The following is a 24,176-nucleotide window of genomic DNA, read 5'->3' as shown; positions in this document are numbered from 1 at the left end:
TTTGGTGTATATACTTCAAACACTAAAGGAATTTCAGCTATTAAAAAAAGTAGAAATTTAAATGCTCATTGCTGAGATTAAATTCCAAAGATGAAACCAAAGCATGGCTTGTGTGTATTTGAATAAACAATAATATTTATTAAACTGATTGTTGTCCAAAGGTGACATTTAAAAGACAAAAAGTGGAGGTCCCAAAATGGATCCTTAAGAAATAAAAGAAGGCTGATCTGTAGATCTCCTAGCAAAAAGGTAAAATTAAAAAAAAAAGAGTCTGTTGCAGGTTTGCTCTGATCATTTTTATTAATCACTGACTGAACTATACACCTGCTTTACTTTTCTTATAAGAAAAGTTGAAGAAAATGCAACAAAAGAAACTTAACAATTATGTATAATAATGTAGATTTTATTAAGAGAGCACACCAGCAGCAACATAGCCGCAAACACAGCACCATACTTTTCTGCTAAAGCAGGCTAAGCCTACTCTTGTCTGACAAGTTGGCGTCTGCGTGACGTCTTAAAGCTTCAGTCATAAAGGGAAATTTGTGGTTGGAATTACATAAAACCATGATGGGCAGGTAATATCGGAAAAACATAACAGACAAATACGATTTTCTTTTTACTTGACACATACTGGATGCAGTTAATGTCCTTAATAAGAGATAAATTCAAACTTTTTTATCAAACCTATTTACTGTACCACAATATTTCCCTACCTTTCTGACTCGTGTCCCCTTTAAACAGAAGTGTCTACTAATGAGTCTTTGTCAAAGGTTTAATATGGTTTTAATTACATAGAATTTTCTTTTTCCTGTGTTAACTTTCAAATAATTTATTGTTGAGCGTTATCCATGTTATCTAACTTCTGTTGAAAAACCTGGCCTATATAATGCAAGCCACTTCACATGCAGATGGAATGTTTTTCATGCTCTGATATATTTTGAGGATTTTAGTTATCTGAGGTCTAGCTGACCATGGTCACACCTCTTATGAAATCATATGATCCAATAATATGTCATAATGTGAGTGATGTTAAAAATATTTTGTCATGGAATTCCTTTGTATGAGGTGAATGTGGGTGTATGTGGGTGTACCTAAAATGCAATTTAAGCCGGCCTACCAAAGCAAAGTTGCATGTTGCTGTTTTTCTTTTGTATGGTTTATCACGGACCACTGAGGATAAGAGATGCCAGTTAGTACTGCTACTATGGGTTGTAAACTCAATAGATCTCTCCTGCACTATGGTAAATATATATTTTTTATTATTATTTAACAAACACAAATTTGACATGGTTAGGCCATTTGATCAACGAATACAACTGATGCTACATAGGTTCATTATTACATCAGGAAGCCTCATATACTACTCGTTTAATCTTGTTGCATTATTTTGGTAATTTTACAGTTTCTTGTTTAAGAGAACATTGTCAAATTCCATTTTTTTTTCTTCAGGAATCCTCTTGATCTTCCTGGAAGTTCAGTGGAGTCATGTGTTTTCTGCTCCGATTTGTCCATCTAATAACTCCTGTGATCATTTGAAGAGAACCTATGATCTTGCCGAGTTATTCGAATTCGAAGTAACCGAGCTACTGAATTTATCTGTAAGTACCATCTAGTTAATCTGCTGTCATATACTCCTTGCATGATTGCTGTAACTATACACAGGACATTCTGTAGACTTTACCTAACTGCTGCAAAATTGATCCAAATCTTATATGTCATATTTAATCTCAATCATCTTCCAGAGTTTAGTCTTGATTTCATGACATTTCACCTCATGTCTGTCCTCAGAGAAAGTCTGTTTAAAATGGTTTTAAACTCTAAAGTTTACTTCATGTAATATTTAAAACGCGTCTGTCGAAAATGTTTAAAATGCTCACTGATGTATAGTGGATGTTTGATGAACAGATGTAGTCAGTAAGAGCTTAAGTAACCAATACACAACGGTACTCTCAAAGGCCCCTCAGTGTAAATGCCTAGTGTCTTAGTTGTGTGCTTTTAATCTAAACTACTAGTGCAAGAACCTGCTGGGGTTGCAACTTATGGAAGTATATAAATATAAATCTTAAATTAGTAATGCTGAATGACATGAATCCGTCATGTCTCTGTGAATCTGCTGTTTGTGAGCACAAAAATAGACAAATTGACGACGTACACGGCACATTATTTTTTCCAAAGTGTATTTAGTTACATTTATTCACTCATGACTGTTCTTATTACCTGTATGAACGTGTCACAAAACTCAGTGCAAGGCCGAAGCATCAAGTGGCTCTGTTCTTATTTGAATAGAGAATAAGAATTTTACAAGTTTTACAGTTTTATGGTGAATTCTACCTGTTTTTTTTACCTACAGATAAAAAAATATGGAAAAAGGAATGAGACAATACGACCTGAAGTTCCTGACACCCAGATATCTGGTAAAAGCACTTGTGAGAAGCTGCAGAATATCTATATCAAGAATGAGCTTTTTAAGTTACACATTTTAAAAGCCAAAGAATATCACCTAAAACTTTTGAGGCACCCAGATGACATTTTTAAGAAAACAGACCGCGTTGAAAAAACACTAGAAAATTTAAACATTATGATAAAGACTATGCTCGGACCATTCGATTTCACTCCCCCAACCCCACCCCCAGAGTTAAAGGATCACCACAACCAAAAAATTTATGTATGGAGTGTTGCGGTCAGACTGACGGAATGGTCCAAGCAAGTGCTGACGGTAGTTAATCAGACACTCTGTCACTAAAAACAGATAAGACTGAGAAGATATCTCTGTTATCTGGGATCCACCACCTCTCTGCTATTCCTGTCATGGTTAAGGTTTCCTTTTTAACCCTTGATGATGTTTTGACAGGGAATTCAAAGTTGTGCATTTCAGAATGGTCCCTTTGGCCATATATTAATTATTTACTGGTACCTTGTTTTTATTTATCTATTTCTTTGAATGTGAATCTGATGTAGCTTAAATTTGCAAAATTATTTATATTTGAGAATATTTATTTATTTTGTTAAGGTTAATGAAAACTATCATTGTTATTATTATTATTATTATTATTATTATTATTATTATACCAGTCGCAGTGTTAACAATATCTTAATAGGTTTTATTATTTAATTGTTCCAGTGTTTCAGAAAGGTTCATTCATTAATTTGTCATTTATTTATGACTTAATATTATTCGAGTGTGCATATGTGCTGTGCTGGTGTGTGTGTATTTATTATCACATCCTGTTTAAGGTAATCTTCTGATCAGTGATGAGTAAAACCAGTGTGCTCTTAAAACAGAGGAACTTGTCAAATTGTGTAAAGTTTTTCTGCAATAATCAACCTTCTACTGCAATTGTGGGTTGTGTATGTGTACCCAGAGATTATGTAATACCAACAGAAAATTGTTTGTTATGTGAATTGATGCCTTGAACTGAAATATGATGACAAGAACAGTCTATATGTTTCTGAAATGCATACTGTATGTGGAGAGTATTACATAACTTGCAAGTTTCAGTTTTTGTTTTGTTTTTCTGTTTGAAGCTTAATTTTCTGTAACCTATTTATTTATTTATTTTCCAACCAGTTCTTTTTAACTTATTTAGTGTTTTTATTATATATTTATCTCTTGAAAATGGCAACTGCTTTGTATACAAGAGGCAGGTGTCTACGGTTTATATAAAGGCAACCATGACCTCACCTCTGTAAAGTCTTTAAGTAAACCTTACGACCTACATTAAATTCAGATTCATCAGCTTGTTGTTTTGTTTTGTTTTAACTTACGCTGGAAAAGAGTCGATTGTGTTTTGTAAGTACAAAAATGAAACTTTAATCCAACTTCAGCGTTTTGAATTGAGCTGCATTTCAAATTCTTCTCCCTCTGATTGCTTGTGAGATCAACCAACAGGGTTGAGTTAAAATTTTAGTCAGGATATGAAACTAGTCAAAACTGTTGGGCTGTGGTTAGTTGCATATACGCAGTACTGCATGACTCATTTATAGAGTATTTCATAGAGTACATATGTCATCACAGAATTCTTGCTGAACTACTAACGTAAGCTAAAGAAAGCTCATTTAAAAACTAAAAATAATCATGCATTTCACACTTACACAAACTACAATTTCACTTATGTTATGTAGCTCATATAAGATAAATAGCAGCCAGTTTTTAAAAAATCATATACCCTTGCTATCTACAACCTGGTTCGTTAGTCTCCTTTTTTAAATTTTTGCAGAGAAACTAACCCATTTATCTTTTAATATCAGTTTTTTTTTTCTTTTTTTAGTTTTCAACTCTATAATCTAACTGTTCTAGAGTCTAGAGAATACTAATCATCATCATCAGTAATTTCCTTTAGTGGAAGAGGTGGTGACCTGCCAGAAGAAACTGAATTGATTGGTTCAGTGGTTGAATTTCTTCATCAGAGGATATGGTTAAGTAAGCGATAGGGCAAAATTATATTTCACACGCCTACTGCCCTTGTCATAGTAAACTATGAGGAGAATTAGAATGGCAGAATATAGAGCAGGTACAGTATACCACGCAACAACGTGAAGTAGTTTGTATGAGAAAGTACACCAAACTTGTGTTGTGATTGTACACTTGGTTTACAGGTTTTCTGAAACTGGCTTGTATCTGGATGGCGATTCTGATGCACGGCTTGGATGCACGACTTGCACCAAAGAAACATGCTGCAGGTGCATCGTGCAGTCCCAAACACCTGACAGCCCTGACCGAAAGCCTGGTCAATGAAAGCTTGAGATGCTTTGTAAGTAACGTTAAAACTATTCATTTTCTCACCAGTGCAACCCAGAGAAGTGGCTTTGTGACGCTATTTGCAATCTGCCAGCGTGCTTGGATGACGCAATAGCTGTGGGGAGGTTGTCTGAATTTTTCTATCACTTCGCAAAAACACAATGCGGCTCCCAAAGCTCTGCTGAGTAGTGCTGTGTCACAGCCTTCATTTCTAGAGTGTGTTACTCCAGATTAAAACACTTTTAGTGCCAGTACCATAGCAATTCTGTAGTCATTCTTTGAAGCAGTTTCAGTTAAATTGCACTTTGTTGCTATTAAGATGTCTGCTTTTTTAAAGAGAATTACATCTCAGGTGTAGATTAAACAAGTTTTATCTATGAAAGCGCATCAGCCAGAAAACTAACTAACTAAACTAACTGGGTATTTTTTTTTCTGGTTTTTACAAAATAAACAAGACATGTCCTTGTAGGGGATTGGAGGAACATTTTTGTGAGGAAAAAAAAGTCTTTATTTCTATTGCCTGAATAATCTCAGGAGACACAGATTTTTTGTGTATATAATGGGTTTAAAAACACATCTTTTTATTAAATCTAGTGTTAAGTTTCTGCTTTTGCTGTGGTATAGATTCATGCTGAGATGCTTTGCGTGACCTTTCAGAGACAGTTTAAGAGATTAGCTGCATATTCATGTGATGAGCAACACACATCTTCAAAATCTCCTCACCTCACTCGTCTTTTCTTTTAGGATGAAGCCAATGGAAAACCCCTTGGTATTTGGTCCCCTGGCTTCCCTGAGCTCCACGTCCAGAAGAGCTCTCCTCCTAATTGGACAAAAGTTCATTGCAGCTTGCTCTTCATGTATGAAGGCCTAAATGACATCTTGGAGGACCAGAAAAACAACCTGAATCCCCAAAATGTTTCACTTCACAAGAAGCTAGAGGAAACCATTGCCAGGATTAAAATGCTTGCAAATTGTATAAACATCATCTTTAAAAGTACATGTTCCTCAAAGCCATCACCACCTAAAATGCCTAAACATGTATTTGAGAGGAAACAGTGGAGTCATACCCTGCTAAAGGCAGCCAGGGATTACCTGGTATGGCTGGAGCAAATGTTTGTTTCATATGTTAGAGGAACAAAAAAGGGGAAAGGTAAAGTAACAAAGACCCAGCCTCATAAGTACCTGGAGGGGAGTGGATACCTGCTCTGATTATGAACAAGTTTAGCTGAGTTTGTGGTGAAAATGCGGTTATAGTTTGTGGCAGCTTTTCTGCTCCCCCCCCCCCGGTCCTAGAATTTGAAATGCTATTTTTTTTCATGCATTCAGTATGCTGTTATGCATTAAGGACCTTTACAGTGTCTCTATCTTTAATATATCTGATATTTCAGTACAAACATAACAACCGACATGGTTAAAACAGCCAAAGAGGGTTTTTGTTTTTAAAATAAAATCTCTGAAGGGTGTACTTTGACATTTTGGGAAAATTGAGTTGTTCTTATTATGTTAAATGAGAAACTATATGCAAATGTCTAATCGACAGAACATATATTAAGTAAGGCACAACTGGGGAGGCAATTATCCAAGCTTAAACCTGACAGACAAAAAAAAAAAAAGTGAAAATGTGGAAATTGCTGCTTTTGTCTGCTATCACCCAAATCCACCAATCGGCACCTTTTAACAAATGTAAACCCCAGTACTGCTGCGCTAACAGCTGGATCTTTTATTGCTTTACGAATCTTTATCTTTTTCTAACTGGCTACTATTTGACGCTTTGCATTTGATATCACAGGTGTGAATGATAACAACCATGTCAACAAATTCTAATAAAGCAAATATCTCCGTTTACCAAAACGTCATGTTGCTACCATAAAAGCGTTATCGGAAATGTCTTTGTTCCAAACCTGATAGCTCAAAGCAATCAACATGTTCCCCTGTGGCAGTAATTAATCAACTTGCCAACCAGGAAAATGAGAAATGCCTCTAATACATTTCCTAATTATGACAGTTTGTTTTCCTCAGCCTTCACAGTGATTAATTGTTTTGCTCTGACCAACTATCCCTTGTGTGGGGGCTACATTGCCTGAGGTAGAAAGAAACAGATAGTAATAACTTACAGAGAGCCATTAGTTTGGACTCCAAATAACATTTAAAAAAAAAACACAATGAGGTTGTATTAAATGTTTGTATAATTTCAAGGACTTTTAATCAAATTTTGATTTTGATACTATTTATACTGAAATTCCTTGCATTATCTTTCGTTTCTGTGGACCTTATATTTATTCACCATAACTATTGATTTTTTAAAAATAAAAACAAAACAGCTGTTATTTCAAAATGATCTGTCTTGTTTGATTTTCTTCCCGGTGCTTTAGACCCACAAGCTTAATAAAATTTGAATGCATGACATTATTATCTACCACTGTTATTTCAGTTAAATAAAACCTGCTAGAGAGTTAAACTGCCATTTAAACCACACTACTACAAAATCTACATGTCACCATTCAGAGAGAAAAAAAAGAAACTGTAACTCATTCAGTTTCACAGTCCCTTTTATTAAATAAGCATTTCATCTGCATGCACTATACACAGAGGTTAGGACACATTCTTTGCCATTTTAAAATGTTCAGAACAAAACAAAGGTTCATTTGATTTTATGACATGACTTTATGACTTGTTTGAAGCAAATGTTGATGGATGAGCTGCCTGTTAAGTAGACCTGATGATCATCACGGATGAACGGATAAAGCGTATTATGCACTTATGAAGTGTAAATAATTTTAAAAAAGAAAAGGAAAAAAAAAAGCATACAGCGTTTTGTCCTTTTTGAGGTTGGTCTTGGATTCCTTCATCTCTTTGCCACAATATTACAAAATTCTCCAAGCATTTCATATGCACCATCTCTTCAACAAACACCCTTATTTGTCAATTGCTATTCCATTGCTCTTCGATTACTAAACACCAGAAGCAAGTCAAATAGGCTCATACAGGCAGAAGTTCTGGAGGACTCTCACCATAGCAGTACTTTGCTTGAGGGTTTCGGTACGTGTTTTCATGTTGAACGCTCTGGAGAAGGGGAAAAATAGAAATGAGAAAAGAAACTAAAAAGTTTTTTCACAAAGCACTTATATTGGTCTTCTCAATACTTTCACAGTATTGAAAATATTCAAAGACTGTGCAGATTCAGTGATTTATAATGAGATTAGCCAAGAATCAGTTTTGTTTCGGGTTTTTTTATTTATTTATTTTTTGGGGGGGGAGTTTTTAAAATTTCTAAATGAACCAACTGTCTCAGGAAATTCATGAGAAAATCAGTATGTGTCATAGTGATACATCAAGTTCGAATAAAAGCGTATCTTTTGTCAACAACTGTCTGAAAAATATACAGATAAATGTATGAGCAAAATATCGACTTTGAATGTCAAGAGATAAGGGTAAGTGTTGTTGCATATCCGCCAGACTACTAATTTTACTATTCCTTTGTTTCCAAATGATTAGTTATTGTTATTATGATTTGTATGGGTCAACACTTTAAAAATGGTTTGGAAACTCTAACAATTCATGTTTGTTTCTTCTGTTTAACTTAACATACTTGTGAAGATGTCCTACACTTGGCCAGACACAACTCAAAATGATCCTCGACAGCAGTGAAAAGATTCTGGAAACCTTCAGCTGCACGATTCAGGAAGCGCTCAAGAAGAAGTTGCTAAACAAAAATAGAAAGATAAGAAATTGAACATGTACAAAAACATGTATTGATTTATAATCACTTAGATTTATTATCTCTTCCCATTGCATGCACTGCTTTGCTTAAAATGCAAACGCAATATGCAATTTTAAATGATATCTTTGGTTTCAAATGTGTGCATGCGAAGGTTTTGTGAAATGCAGCATGTAGGCAGATAAGCCTTTTCCGATGAAAGTTAAACGCGATGATCCTGAAGGCCCTTGATGTGACAGATTACCTTATCGGGCTGGAGACAGCATGACACGCAATACTCATAGATGCTACAGCATCCATTGGCCAGGCAACTTTTACAAATGTACTGTCTGGTGCTGGGAGCATTGACGTTACAGCAGCCATTAACGAGCAAGTCTTTTCTCTCGCAGACATATCCTGTAAAACATTAATGCAGATTAGGATAAGCACTGGTTACAGGCTACATCCGATGTGTTATCACTGTATAGTGGTGAGTAATAGATTTATTACTCACCAAGTTCGTCTGTAAGCAGTGTCTTGCCCTGGATGGAATTTCTACACTGAGTGATCTGTCGGCTGCTGTTCCCCAGGTTAAAGCGGACTTTCCAGGGGATGCGATGATCTGAATCTCTAACTTCTAAGAGTGTGCGGTCTCGTATGGTCCGCTCCTCCTGAAAAATGCACACATACAAGAAACGGGTCATGGAAAGCTAATGAAGAGCAACATAAATTTCAGAATATGGTTGAGCATATATAACCCTATTCTAAATTCACTATATTATTATTCTGACAGATAATAATATCTATCAATAACAGTAATGTTTCGAGAAACTATAGCCACTGTTTCAACAATGAAGAAGACAAGTAGAGTAAGAAGGCCATAGTGATCGATGTAGCAATACCAAGCAGTAGCAATACCAAGCAGTAGCAACATCAGGATGAAGAAACACGAGAAGCTTGAGAAATACCAAGGCCTGAGAGAAGAGCCAGAGAAGATGTGCAAGGAGAGGGGAACAGTGGCCACTTTGATGACTGGAACTCTCTGGGCAGTGAAAAAGCAGATTCCAGGAATGAAAACCGACATCTTTGTCCAGAAAAATACAGTTCAAGGAAAAGCAAAGATCCTGCGCAGCATCACTGTAACCAAACTGAATAGGCACATGAGTCCGCACATGAGCACAGCAACGTTGACCAGTAGCTGGGTCAAAGCACCAGCTACTGGTGCAGCAGTAACCCGAGACTCTAGACATTAAGGTGTCATTCAGACTGAGTGAGTGTGTGGCTGAATGGTTAGAAAGAGAGCAAAGGTGATCTGGACTGAAGAGGTGGAGCTGCCAGGAGGCAGAACAGTCAGCTCAATGGTAGTCATCAGATAAGATAATAATAATAATAATAATAATAATGAGAGGGCCACAGGTGCCACTGATGAGTTCTCCACCCAAAGGCCATCACCCTGAGGCTCTATGAGCAACAGAGAGAGGAATAAAGAGGATTAATGAGTGTCAGAGCCACAATCCGGGAATAAACATGGAGCCTCCGTTAATGCATCGGACAGAGAGCCCCCAAGTTAAGCTGCTCTATGAGGTCTTCAGCTGGCTGAAGGTAGCTGGTGATGAGGAACAGGAGGAGCTATCATACGAGACCAAGCCCCTACATGGGGTGTACCATCAACAGATGGAGGAAGTGGCTGGCATCAAGAAATCCTACCAGTGGCTAGAGACTTAAAGGACAGCACAGAGGCGGCTCATGGCATCACAAGAATAGGCCCTAAGCACCAGATCCATAGAGGCAGGGGTCTACCACAGCTGACAGAAGCCAAGCTGCAGACTGTGCAAAGGCATCCTAGAACTATCCAGCACACCGTGGCAGAATCTAAGATGCAAGAAGGGACAACATACATTGAGAGGACCAATCAAGTGGCTGGGATAGTGTACGGGAATATCTATGCGCATGTGTTTTAGAAGTCTACTAATACCTGCTGGCTGAGAACTGCAGGGCTAAGACCCTGTGGGACTTTCAGGACAGAGAAGAAGCTGATGGCCAGCCACACAGACAAAGTGGTGGCTGACAAAAAGCAGGAGACTGCAAATGTCTCTATTCCATAGGACAACAACTTCAAAAAGAAAGCATGAGAAAACTGAGAAGCTGAAGGAACAACTGAAGCAGACATGGAAGGAAAAGTCAAGTGGCCCCAGTGATATGAGCTGTAAACCCCAAAATTGAAGAGTGGCTCCAGCAGACTGCAGGCTGACCATCAGAGGCCTGTCCAGAAGAGTGCAGTCATAGGAACAGCTAAGATCAGAGCCCTCACATTCTCAGGCTGCTGGTAGAGGACCCAAGCTTGAGGAACACATACACACACAAAACAGAAAGCACAAACATTTTAATTTAGAAATCTGTCAAAAAAGTGGGCAGAAATTATTGTTTAGATGCCGGTAAAAGTCTGTAATATTAGACCCAGCTACACTTTCAAAAAATAATGCCACAAATTGTGATTATTCAGAAGAATAGTTATTTGGACAAGGTAGTAGCTTGGATATAAGTTATTGATACAGCTCCCTACTAATGCGTGTATGTTTAGTTTCCTACTTAGAATTGGCATGTAGTGTGTTTTTTGAAAAGAAAAAGAAAAAAAAGAAAGTGACTAGATCTTTTTTTCCTCTTGTGTGTTTTTTTTCTGTAACCGACTTATCTCAGTGTGAGTTTCTGTACCTGTTTGAGTGTGCTGGTCAGGAAGTAGATGAGGGAGAGTCCAAAGACGACTCCCAGCACCCAGCGCTTTCTCAGTAGCCGCCGTAGCACCATCATAGCATGGCTTGCTTTGGGGAAATGCAAGTGACAGCCCAACACATCAAACCTCCACGGATAGCAGTTCTCTGGCTGTCTTCAATTTTCAGGAATATGAAAAGGCTAACTACAAATAATGTAAAGCTAGCTCAGCTGGTGGTAAAAATGCAAATATAGGACATAAACGGAAAATAGCTAACTCTAGCTAACCCATGTTTTAACTCTTAAACTCACAATAGCAACCTTTAAGTATAATGTCTGCTTTGAAACTACCGAATTACACGCTGGACATGCAAGCTAATAGTTTTTCACTGTAAATGCCACCTTTGTTAGCCTGCTAGCTAGCGTCGTCTGCTTTCGGTGTTGCTAGATAAATAATGAGGAGCGATAACCAATAAGCTATGACGCTGTTTAATAACGCTTCTTCGTCTCCTCTGTAGATAATAATTCGATAATGTCCAAAATTATGTCTAGTAAGAAGAAACGGTGGGATATTTTTCAGCAAAATCTGACATCCAGCATCAGCAAAACAAATCCCCAGCACGGATGTGGTGTGGTCGGAAAGAAGATGCTGATTGGTAGATGGCGGTCTTAGTGACGCCACACCGGAAGTTTCCCGAGCGGATCGTCTGGGCAGCAGCAGCAGCAGCTGTCTAGCTAACCATTTACAACAACCATGACAAGAGCTGTAGTCCAGTACACCGCGTTAATTCAGGTAAAGTGGTTTATATTTTTGGTCACTTTATTGTCAGATGCATGCAAAAAGAGCAGCTTCTGTGAATCACATACTGGTGATGATACTGTGGATTTGTGCGTTTACAGGACTGGACCATGTGGTGATGATCGGTATGCCATGCAGAGGAGACACAGCAGCAACACGGATGGCATGCCCTCTGAAAGGTGGGGAAAGGAGCTGCTGCACAAATGCACAGATGCTTTTGTCACCCCTTCTGCCTGCACCGCCTGTATGCTTTCTTGGTAGTTTTGGCAAGGCCACATATTTGCAATTGTAGGTTATATGTGCTTTCCAACATTGTTGCAACACTTTGAGTTTGGCCTTGCTCCATTTGTTGCCTTATCCCTCTTAAATAGTCTCAGCACAAAACAAAAGGAGTTAAAGCCTTTTTACTGCAAGGTGTTATAGACCAGCATCATTTCATTTTGCCAGAATAAAAAATTGGAGCTACAAATGCATTTACCGGTAGTTAAATAATTCAGTGAACAACATCACATATACTGGCAGCGGAAATGAATGGCGCTCAGGCTGGCCCTTAGAGACATGCTGAAGACATCGGTCATACAGGAGGAACTCAGAATAAAGCTTTTACTCCTCTGCAATAAATGAATCAGTTGAAGTTGTTTGGGCATCTGACATCTGGACCACCTGAATGCCTCCTGGGTGAGGTGTTTGGGGCATCCCCTACTGTGAAGAGGCCTTGGGGAAGACCCAGGGTACGCTCAAGAGATTATGTCTCTGAGCTGGCTTGGGAATGTCTCAGTGTCCCCAGCAGAAGAGCTAGAGGACGTGGCTCTGAAGAGGGAGCTTTAGGCTTCTTCATTTAACCCCTGTTTAAGAAAAACTGCAACCGAAAGCCAAACTCGTCAAGTTTTATCATCAGTCTCAATTTAATATCTGTGACTTGGAGTAAAAGAAAAACGCATTTTTGTCCCCAGAGGTTTTCTGATAATTGGAGAACACACTACACAGACTAAGATCCTCATGATTATTCAAAGACTGCATACTATACTACGTGCAATTTTTCTCCATTTAGGAGCCGAAGCCAAACTCTGGGATCGGAAAGCAGCCTGGATGAGGGTGGTGTGTTTGACTGCCTGAAGCCTGACTCACCTGCTTCTCCCCAGCAGATCTTCTCCGGCCTTGTTGGTGTCCCCTCCAGCTCTGTCTCCTCTGCCCAATTCCAGGCAGCCGGCTTAGTCTTGGGCTCTCCCCCTGAAGTTTTTATCCAGATGACAGCATCATCCAGAGAGGAAGGGGGGCCCCATCGCACAGAGGGTGGACCTTTTCTCCCTCGGCCACCTCAGCACCATCATCACCATCACCACTTCCACCACCAGCCCCTTCAGCATAGGACCTCGTCCCTGCTCCAGCAGGCTACCACAGCAGCTGGCTCAGAAAGGCACAGCTCCAGGGAGGAGGCCCAGGAAGACCAGTCCACCCCGGCCCCAGCTTTGTCTGAGTTGAAAGCAGTGGTCACCTGGCTACAGAGAGGCTTCCCCTTCATCCTTATTTTGTTGGCTAAAGTCTGCTTTCAGCATAAACTAGGTATTTCAGCTTGTGGAGGACTAATGTGGCTAAGATTGTTTAACGGTACCTCTCATGCACTGATGATGTTGCACCTCTCTCGCAGGAATTGCTGTCTGCGTGGGGATGGCCAGCACGTTTGCCTATGCCAATTCCACTTTAAGGCACCAAGTATCATTACGGGTAAAGGGGGGAACAAAATCCAAGAAGTATAGCCATTTTATTCTTAGATCAGATTCACGCTAAGGTTTTCCAAGCACATTTTAGCACAGCAATTATTACTGAAAGTTGTAATTATATTCCTTATTTCTCGTTATTATACTTAATAAAAATATTAAATGATATTAAATTAGTAATTATTATTATTAAATAATATTTTTAGTGATGTTAAAACAGAATGCACTGATCCATTTTTTGATGATATTGTGTGTTAAATGTAATGTAGTGCAGTTTCAATAACAATTGGACTACAACAGAGCTGTATTGTATAAAAAAAAAAAATTAAGTGTAATCATTTTTTGATAGACAGAAGATTTTGTAGGTGGATTAATTCATCATCGTCGTTGGTCTTGATGAGCATAAGAAAAATATACGCACTGAATAAGTCTTATTCTAAACATCATAAATCAATTTGGTGTATAATCATTGAAATACCTTTAAAAATAGACTTTTTATGTGAGAGATGTCTATGTATACATGCTCTTTCACATTCAAACAAACTCATAACACACCAAGCATTCTGTTAGTTTGCAGCATTATTTGAAATACTAGCACCTTACAGCACATCTAGAAGAAATGTATGGTGCATGTTGCTTGAAATCCCTCTATGTGTCTCTGTTACCAGGAGGAACGTTCTGTATTTGTTGCTCTATGGATCATCATGTTCCTTGGAGGGAACATCGTGTATATCTACTACACATTTAGTCATGAAGAGCTGCACAACAGGTAGTGTACAAGCACATATTTTTATAGTAGTTCAGTGTTTCTTTGCCTGCCATTTTATTTTATTTTTTCTACATATACATTTAGGTTTTTCCCCATTCATTTTTATGTTGTGCATTTTATTTTTACTTCCATTTCCTTCAGGCAGTGTTCCCGTTCTTGTCTGATCTTGTCCTGTGAGTATTTTTGTTTATTTTGTTGTTTTGTTTCCACAGAGTTTCTGACATGTTCTGACATCTTTTCTTGCTGTTGTTTGTCATTAGACGAAGTGTAAGCAACACCATTCTTGACAATAAGTCGCTGAGTAATTTTTTTTTTTCTCTTCTAGCCTCATATTTGCCAAGCCCATCCTCAACAGCTTTGATTTCTTTGATCTGATCTGGGCAGTGGGCATCACAGATTTTGTACTTAAGTACGTCACCATCATCCTGAAATGCTTTGTCCTCTTTCTGCCTAAGATTCTCCTGGCATTCAAATCCAGGGTAAGAAATCCAGATTCATTCATTTTCTAGAGCTTTTTACAGAAAATGCAGGTTTTTCATGTTAAAAAAGATACAGAGACCAAGACAACATTTTGATTTCAGTGAAAGTGTAAATTAAGAAATAAGTATCCATTAATTCAGCGGTTCCCAACCTTTTTTGCGCCACAGACTGGTTTAATGTCAGACAATATTTTCACGGCCTTTAAGGTGTTGCGGATAAATACAACAAAATAAAATGATACGACCAAGACAAAAACAGTGGTATTTTGTAAAAATAATAATAAATGCAAATTCACTGTGTAATTGTGTAACTTTATTAGCAGCGTCCTCCTGAAATGCGCCAATGACATTGAGAGTAACATCCTCCTCTCTGCCGCTTTTTGGTCGCTATGGTAACGCGTAAACATTTCTTTCAAAATAAGACACATAACTACAACACGGGGAAAGACACAAGGAAACCAAGTTAACGATTAAAGCCCTGAAAACCATAAATTTCACGCCCGCGCCTCAACTCTCGCGGCCTGGTAACAAACGACTCATGGACTGGTACCGGTCTGTGGCCCCGGGGGTTGGTACCACTGCATTAATTTTCTTCCACTTAGACTGATGTCCAGTAGAAATGTCCAGATTTTGCACATGTTTGAAAACCCTAATTTAGAATGTGTCCAGAAGGTATAATAGTCAGATAGCTGAATCATCTCAACCAGGTCCTTCCACTGTGACTGGGCAGCGGCTTTAATCTGAAACTCTGTGCTCATTACTCTGTCATCAGGTCTGGTCAGAGTGATGTAAGAGTGATGTAGATTTCTTCATCAAACAGTGATGCAGTGAACAGATATCTGCATGCCAGCTGTATTTTTGTGGTTGCTATGTGAATTTCATAGAACACAACAAGAATGAATCTCCAGTTGTGGTGTTTATTACGTTCTGTCTGCTGCTTATGGTGAATCTGTAGTTGAATTTGCTGAAACTCTTGCAGTTTTTTTCTATTATTAGTACTGTGTAGTGAATCAGATGTGAATTGTAACTAACTGGTTTTCAGTGCTTATCAAAACAAGGTAGTTGGGATAAAATGAATTCTTCTTTGCATTGATTTTCACCATAAAGCAATCATTTTGTCTGTGTTAAAGTCAAGCGCACTCCTTTCCTTTACAGCAGTCCTCTTTTGCTCCTCCCTAAAAGTTCAATTTTACTCATTATTTAGCTCATTTAAGACCAAGATGATGGAACGAGAGTCTTTCGTTAACAAGCAGTAATAGACATAAAAGATTTCGGTAGGTAAACTTGTGGAAGGCAATTTAATGGTTGCAAGGTCTTGGGGGATTTCTCACAGTGTCCCCTTTTGGCGGTCAGTTGTTTGTTGGCTTTATGTTCTCAGTCTCTCTCCCCATGGCTACCATGCTGGTCTTGCAAGCACATTCAGCCCGGTCATCTTGTTGCCTTCGTCTGCAGGCCTCCTGCAGTGGAGGCTGCAGGCAGGGAGCAACTGCCAGGTGACTTTGCAGGAAGGGTCATATACTCACAACCAGATGACCTATGTCTTTGAGCACGTTCACGTTTGCTTTTCATGCGATTTCTAATTAAAACCCAAGCAAATCCTGTATTTGAAAAAGAAGGGAATGTTAAAGTTCATGAAAAATCATAAAATATCAAATAATTGAGATTATAATTATTGGCCATGCAACTGATTCATTTTGATTAGGCTTTTACCAAAACTGAGCATCTTTACTTTCCAGATCATGTCATTCTTTTCTTCTTTGATTGTCACACTGCGAATTATAAGATTTACAACAACTTGATCAAAAACCTTTCTTTCTCTTTAAATCATTAAAAAGACCAGGTTATATATGTTGTAAGATTGTATAGCAAACTTGAAAGACATCTAAGCCAAGTTTCTGTCAAAAGGCAGTATTCATGCTTGTTCACAACATGTCAAGTTACAGAGTGCTCACTCTTAAAGTTGTTAAGCTCGGTTCATGAGGTGAAAAAAGAAAATTTGCTAAACTATGATGAAATACTCCACTGAGTGAACAAAGTGCTAAAGGGTCACAGTGTGAAGCTGTTTTGTATTCATTAGGTTTTAAACGGTACTCCTTAGGTGAGCCTTGTGAGTGCGGGTGTCTGCTTGTGTGGTTTTTTTCTGGCCTGAGGCGACAAAGTATGACTGCAAATGCGCACGCACACACACACACACTCTTTGATTTCCATACAGGTGCAGCTCGTATTCCCGTTGTGTGCTTGTGCGTTAAATGGGAGGTAGAGGAGGGGGGAGTTACAAAGTATTAGGATTAAATTTTCCACTGATAAACAAACCTAGAGGCCTATCAGAACCACACCAGCCAGCAACTGAGCTCATTTGCCCTCGAGGGGATTGCAGAGGTGAGGTCATCCCTCCCGGGAGCTGGACCATTACCTGTATCCTCCGCTCACAAACACACAAATATACACACACGGATTGAAGCTTCACAGTTGTGATGGGACACGTTAAATTTTTGGTAATCCCCAATTATATCATCAATTCTTAGCTTTTTTTCTCATTGAAGCCAGACAGTGCTGTCTGTTCTGAACCCCATGAAGTCATATAATCTGCCTTTTGGATTCATTACTGTGTCCAGCTGTGGATACACTAATGATTCCACATAATCACTGCAGTCAGCACAAGTTTGCACAAGCAATAGCGGGCATGCGATCAGAAGTTCCATGACGGTTATGTTTTAAAGGCATAGACTCATAAAACTGCTTTTGCTTGAATCTGATTTAATGGGTAATTACTAAACATGTATTTTCAGTGTTATCAAGTTGTCCCTAATTTCAGTCGTGCTAATATGGAGTTAAGTATATTTTAAATACATAAGATATACCTAATATATCCCAAGAGTAGAGAAATTACTATAAAATAAATGCATATCGCAGGTATGCATATCAAAGACCTGACAGAGTCTTTGGATTTTTTTTTTTACTCTATTTCTTAAGAACATGACTTTCAGGTACTGTAATCTACTGTAGATCATTTTTAGGGCGTTTACTTTCCTCATTTTCCTCATTTTTTTTTCTTTTAAGGACACACACTTTTAAAAAAAACAAGAAAAGTGTTCAACTGAAAATGGTCGAGTACAAAGACTGGACCGCATGACAAAGCTGCCAATGCCCAAAGAAAACCTTTAAAAGACCTTCAGAAAACCTGGAAAACTTTTGCTGAAGACCACTTTTTTTTAAAAAAAATGACAAGAAAGGCTGGTTCCTTGGAAGAACAATATAAAGAAGTGAGCATTTGCGCAAGACTTTTGCACAGAAATGCAGCTCTGCAAAATAAAATACTATATGGCAGGACAAATAAGATAAAAATAATAAACTAAAGAAGGTAAAGAATGCACAAAAATGATTTTAAATGTTTGTTCTGCCTACGCCAGAAAGATTTCCTTTTTAGACTTTCGGTAGCTGTGGAAAAAATGACTCAAACAGGAGCGTCCAGTAAGTTCCATTAACTAAATCTCATTGTTAAAGTTCTTTAGTTTGAACAGTCATACAAAGTCAAATTGTATTACATGTAAGGCAGTACAAAACAAAGTAAATTCATGTTTTGGGTGAATTGAATAACTGTGTGGCTAAAAGATGAAGCACACAATTTTTACATTTTAGTGATAAGATTTGTCCAGCTTGCAGTTTCTGTGTAACTGTCACTGCAATTGTTCTTCTTGTGTAACTTTCTTACCAACTCCGTACACTCGTATTTTATATATAGCTAAATTTGAGTGACGCTATTATTACTGTTATTTTATTCATATTGTGATAATATTAGTGCATCCTTTTTTGTTTTGAGGTCCAAAATAACATTGGATATTGCGACAGCCCTAAAAGAATGACCCACAGTGTGCCAGTCAAAGGAAGTAGGAATAAGCTATGACAGTACCGACTACACGTTTTGTTTGGCAATCCTTTCTGAGTAATGTAAATTCCAGTCTTGTAGATAAAAATGTACAGTAATGGCTAAGCTAAGGACTACTCAAGCAGTGTCTGCTACTCACACTGGCTGGCTCATCTCCAAACTTTAAATTTGACAGTTTTTGCGTGGGCGTGATGGGCACTGTGGGATGCCAGACTGAGGGGACAATAAGGAAGATGAATTAGTAGCTAGTGGAGGTCTTCTTCCCCTACCTACCCAGCTGCTTGTGCCTCTTTACCCACAGTCATCAATCTTTGTCAGCTATCATCCAGGAAGTCATTATGCAAGCCGGGGCAATCGGGGAATCAAGTTTGCCTTTGTTTTGTTCGCTTCCGCTTTTAACCGTCCCCAATTCACTTAACACACTTTGTGGCAGTGGGGACAGAAGTACATTTCTACTCTGTGATTACGGAAGGGAGGCCCTTTAAAGATAGCTAGCGAGCCCCCATAGGGCTGAGCTTAATGTGGGCACTGGGTAGCAGGTGGAAAGAGCTGCTGCCAGTTTCCCTTGCAGTGTGAGGAAATTGCTTGTACTGCTGTGAAACTGCTGAGATCTGGACAGCGGCCACGTTTGGGCTGGAGGCATGCTGTTTTAAGCTTTTAATACCACACTGCTCTCGACTAGATAGAAGAGTGCCCCGAAGCTACTGAGTCCTTTTTGCTTTTTTGGACAGCTAGTGAGTGGATCAGACAAAGAATACATATTGTCTCCACTGGGTATATATATTTTTTCCTTATATTTGAAACTTGTGTTATGTGTCTTTTTTGTTTCTCTTTCAAAAGTGCTGCCATTCAGTTTACATGGCCACATTTAGTCACTGACACTGAATAATTGAAGTCTCAGCTGTTGCTGTAGTTTTTAATATTATGTGTGTTTGTGCAGGGTAAGTTCTACCTGCTGATCGAGGAGCTGAGCCAGCTGTTTCGAGCTCTCGTTCCCATCCAGTTGTGGTACAAGTACATCATGGGAGAAGACCCCTCAAACAGTTACTTCCTGGGAGCCACGCTCATCATCATCTACAGCCTCTGCAAGGTTTCAGCACCTGAGGGCAAAATTGTTTTTGTCCTTTATTTTTAGGTTTTGCATGGAAGGTTTCCACTAACGACTTACTTTTAGACTTCTGGTAGAATTTTAGTGGTGCTCCTGTGCAAAAAAATCATCAAAATTCAGTCATTATTTTCAGTCATGTATTGGTATTATGGAAATTTTGGCATGAGGGGGAATCCAGATGAGGGGTCATTAAAAATTATCAGACTTTTCTTCAACAATTCTTTTCTCCCCAATAATTGTAAGTCATTAGTACGAGTAGTTGCCCATTTAGTCTGCTGTTCTCAGTATGGAAAGGTAATGCCTCTGCAAATTTCTGTAAAACTGATGGAAAACAAAAAACCCCCAGCATTGTCACATTTGACGTGTTTTTAAGCAACATTAGTTTCAGAGTAAGAATGCACCTCAGCTCATGGACCCGTGACAGGGGAAGAAAGAAGGCAGAAAACTTAGTCAATGGTCACAAGAAGGTCAGCCTTTAAAAAGACTTCAAAACTCAGAAAATAGACTTTCTTGGGCAATGACTCACTAAAAGTTGGACACGACATTCTGTGGGAGAACAGAAATAGTGAAAATTAATGGAACATGAATGAGCGAGTCTATGGATGATGCAAAGATTATTTACACTCTGAGACCATTCATTCATGTGTGGTTACAATTATTGACCTGCTTTCTTTAAATATAACAGTGATTCAGATGTTGTAGTTCTTAAATATGGGGGTGTTTGACTGAGTTACGTGGGTAATCTCCTGGATGTGCGTACTCCATGTACAAGTTGCAGCACACTGGTGTTTTCCAGAATCAGGCAAAACAAGGCTTGCTTTAGTATAACAGCATGCTGATATGAATGCTTCTTTGAGTCATTGTTGTCATAACGGTGTTGAATGACTGGGCAACAGTTGAATGAACTTCAAAGAAACGAGCTTAAACCAGAAGGCTGTAGGTGGAGGAAGTTATCAGAGGTCTAGTTTGTGTGTAACTGAAACAATTTGCAGCATGGACTTTTGATCAATTTGTAATGGCTTTATTTCATATAAAGACAATGAGATAAGAATTAAGTTAGTGAGGTGTGCCCCTAAAAGAAATCCATTTTTGTTGTTTTAGAGTTGAAATGAACAGTTACATAAAATAGATTTTTGTTTCTTTGTTTTCATTTCAAAGCAGCGGTATGCCCAAATATGGACACGTAAATCTGTTCGCATGTCTTTAAACTAAGTCCTTTCTAATTTTGGATAAAATGGGGAATCTTGTGGGATGCTGTAATTCCATATTTATTTTATTTTTTTAAATAATTGTGCTTTGTCTTGATCTTGATTGATTTGCAGTCCTTTGACATCTGCGGACGTATATCTGCAATACGCAAGGCCTTGGTCATGCTCTGCAGCTCCCAGGTCAGTCTTTTTTTTTCTTTAAAGAATTTATAAAAAATCTAAATGAGTATCCAGAAGATTTCACTCCTTTGTGTGTTTGTGCATATGTCATCCAGAGTTATGGAGTGAGAGCTGGCAGTCAGCAGTGTAGCGAGGCAGGTGATGTCTGTGCTATTTGTCAGGCTGATTTTAGAGACCCCATTGCACTTCTCTGTCAGGTAAGGGTTCATTAACTGGTAAAAAAAAAATCTAAATTTTGCAAATTATTTGACTCATTTAAAGTCCAAATTGTTGTCATTGAATGTCACTATACAGTGACTGTTATTTGGCTGTGGTTAAAAGTTAATATGACCTACTTTTATTGCTCTGTTATCATCTGTAAATAACAATAATGTTATAGACTTCTATAAAAGATGGACATAGTTTCTGGGTCTGAAACCAAACCTGCATTCTTTCTAATGGCCAGCAGAGGGTGACTCTGTGGTCACAAACAGCTTTTAGATTCCTTGATCCTCTAATAAATACTTAAGGGCTCAGTCACTAGCTTCAGTGACTGATGTTAATTTTTGAAATTACTGTCCCCTTTATCCAAAAGAACAATAATGCAGCACAAGCCTACCATGTGATTATTGCTGTTGTTGTTTCCATGGTTATGTCACATGGTTTCACTGTCAGATGTTCTCTGCAGTTGTGACATCTGGTTTCGGAAGTGCTTATATGGAGGGTCAAATATGCTCAATGTTTCACAACAAGGCTTCATTAACCCGTGATGATTTCATGGTGACTATGTCCATTTTTTAGATGCAGTTTTCACAAGAGTAGCTTGAGTGACAAATTTACTTATTTACTGGTATTTTTAGCAAGATATCTTAGTTGTGTATGTGTCACGCTTCTGCCATCAAATAAATGAAGATTTTGTTATTCTGCAGCACGTGTTCTGCGAGGAATGCCTGTGTTTGTGGTTCGATCGTGAGAGAACGTGTCCATTGTGTCGGTCTACTGTCATTGAGACCCTGAGATGCTGGAAGGATGGCACCACCTCAGCTCACTTCCAAATTTACTAAGTTCTAACAATATATCATGAGCATCCAGAGATATGTGATTGTACTCTGAAGGAAGGTAAACAGTGATGTTTCTGTAAATGTCTTATATAAATCAGGCTAGGAATAATTGGGGTAATACATGATATATTGGGGACATTAAATTTATAGGCATTTGAGAAGGCCATAATCGAATATATTTAAAAACAATCATTTCCTATAAAGCTGGTGATTGAGGCCACATGTTTAAAGAAATGATCAATGTGGTAAAGGAACATAAACTTGAGCTCAATTTCAATGGTTTGCTACTGTTGTAATCTATGGGTAACTTTTTATTTGACTTTTTTTAATATAAAAGTTTGTTTTAAGTGCGGTTATAATGTAAAACGTGACAGAATATACACTCCGAGTTGTCTTTACAATTTCATCACATGTATTGATTTAGTTCTACAAATGGACTTTATTTGAAAATGAAATGTCTCAGAATGATTCTTAATGGGAAATCAGTTTGTACTCTTTAGGTAGAAGATGTTGTGGTTGGTAAAACATAAGCATATTTAGATACTGAATAAGGAACAAGGTGGTGTGTACCGTTTAAGTAGCCTGACCATAAACGATACATTGTAAAAGTGTTGATATGTAGTACAGTCAGGCACCATAATCATACATTGTCACTGACATCACAGGCACATATCTGATAATCGTCCACACTGTAAATTGTCTTCCATTGTTATTCCTCATTTATGTTCTTACTGTGTATTTTATTTAGAATAATTTTCCTCGGGTTGCTTAATAGACTCTAGGACTTTATGGAAAATGCGCAGTGCAGCACTGAGATCATTGGTTTTGAAATAAAGCACTTAAGCTCAAATATCAGGTGTATTTCTTGTCTAAATGCAATGACACAAAGAATATATCTCAGTAAACGTTTTTTTTATTATCAGGACTGCTAAAAATTCATATGAAATGTTTTAAAAGTATAAAGACCATACACTTTATAAAAGACAGTTTCAGGAATTTTACCCACATTACATTAAATATACTAGGGGGAAAAAAAGCTTTTTTCTTTTTTGCAGAAATCACAGACAGCATAACAGCATAGCTTCCTATGTATTTTCTTTATAATAAAAAGCCACATAACACTCCCCCCAACAGATTTAAAAAAGCAGAGTAATGTGTAAACGTCATCTAAACACTGTAGAAAACACCTGTAAAAACCACTCTCATTATTTACATGCTTACACTTATAGCTTATGTTTAAAAGAAAAGGTACAGTGCATTATGAAGCTTGGAAACATTTCAGTGCATTATTAAGGATTGCTGCACTAATTGTAGCCTAGATACAGAAGGTCTAATGAGTTTAACCCCAGTTTTCACTGATGCACTCGCATTGTGGGAGGTGAAAATTTTAAAGGCGTACTATTAGTAAGCTTTTCCCTCCACTCTACCAGGGGAGGATTACATCACCGGCTTGTAGATGGGATGACAGAATCGGAGAGTCACGTAGGGGTAGATACAGCCGCTGACTGACTGCAGGGCTGCTGGTGTCGTCTCAGCTTGGTATAGTGCATCCATATCCGACCTGAGTTAGTCTTCATGCCACATGCAGAATAGTCAGAAACGCAGTTCCGTTCCTGAAACGCAAATTTAACCCGCTTCCTCGTTTGTCGCTTTTCCACCCGCTGTGCACACTTCTTCCTGCACCGCATCCTCCGACTCTCCTCCATCCTTTGCTTTAAGTGCAAATGATGAGAGCCCGTTGCTTTCCCTCGTGCATAATCCTAAAGGCACCGTCTATGATGAGATAGAGATACACGCACTTTATTGAGACGCATTATAAGAAACGTGAAACCTACCTACAGTAGA

General features: G+C 38.3%; 2 protein-coding genes across 3 annotated transcripts; one reads left to right on the top strand and one right to left on the bottom strand.

Annotated features, from left to right (window-relative positions):
- Nucleotides 1–7,269: 7,269 nt before the first annotated feature.
- On the bottom strand, nt 7,270–11,780 carry spring1 (SREBF pathway regulator in golgi 1). The gene is made up of 5 exons (XM_063489821.1): nt 11,148–11,780; nt 8,950–9,106; nt 8,701–8,852; nt 8,328–8,441; nt 7,270–7,801 (listed from the first exon to the last, which is right to left on the bottom strand). Exons 1-5 carry the CDS (start codon nt 11,241–11,243, stop codon nt 7,718–7,720), a joined length of 603 nt encoding a protein of 200 aa, XP_063345891.1. The 5' UTR covers nt 11,244–11,780; the 3' UTR covers nt 7,270–7,717.
- A 48-nt stretch (nt 11,781–11,828) lies between these two features.
- On the top strand, nt 11,829–23,170 carry rnft2 (ring finger protein, transmembrane 2). 2 transcript variants are annotated; one of them, XM_063489819.1, is made up of 10 exons: nt 11,829–11,937; nt 12,045–12,122; nt 12,995–13,506; nt 13,592–13,668; nt 14,330–14,430; nt 14,756–14,909; nt 19,736–19,885; nt 21,226–21,291; nt 21,387–21,488; nt 22,200–23,170. In XM_063489819.1, the coding sequence occupies exons 2-10, from the start codon at nt 12,076–12,078 to the stop codon at nt 22,332–22,334; spliced, it is 1,344 nt and encodes a 447-aa protein (XP_063345889.1). In that variant the 5' UTR covers nt 11,829–11,937; nt 12,045–12,075; the 3' UTR covers nt 22,335–23,170. The 2 variants fall into 2 exon arrangements, with proteins under 2 accessions (XP_063345889.1, XP_063345890.1); XM_063489820.1 differs by lacking the exon at nt 11,829–11,937 and having other exon boundaries at nt 13,089–13,506.
- The last annotated feature ends 1,006 nt before the right edge of the window (nt 23,171–24,176 follow it).

The sequence above is a fragment of the Pelmatolapia mariae genome, linkage group LG12, assembly GCF_036321145.2.
Source record: "Pelmatolapia mariae isolate MD_Pm_ZW linkage group LG12, Pm_UMD_F_2, whole genome shotgun sequence".
NCBI lineage: Eukaryota > Metazoa > Chordata > Actinopteri > Cichliformes > Cichlidae > Pelmatolapia > Pelmatolapia mariae.
Note: the sequence above shows the minus strand (reverse complement) of the source record. Positions and strands in the feature narration are given on the sequence as shown.

Coding starts and splice junctions, on each gene's coding strand:
- spring1 (XM_063489821.1), bottom strand. CDS start 11,243: ATGATGGTGCTACGGCGGCTACTGAGAAAGCGCTGGGTGCTGGGAGTC. Junction 9,107..11,147: donor TGACCAGCACACTCAAACAG/GTACAGAAACTC, acceptor TGCATTTTTCAG/GAGGAGCGGACCATACGAGA. Junction 8,853..8,949: donor ACTGCTTACAGACGAACTTG/GTGAGTAATAAA, acceptor AATGTTTTACAG/GATATGTCTGCGAGAGAAAA.
- rnft2 (XM_063489819.1), top strand. CDS start 12,076: ATGCAGAGGAGACACAGCAGCAACACGGATGGCATGCCCTCTGAAAG. Junction 13,507..13,591: donor CTGCTTTCAGCATAAACTAG/GTATTTCAGCTT, acceptor CCTCTCTCGCAG/GAATTGCTGTCTGCGTGGGG. Junction 13,669..14,329: donor GGCACCAAGTATCATTACGG/GTAAAGGGGGGA, acceptor CTCTGTTACCAG/GAGGAACGTTCTGTATTTGT.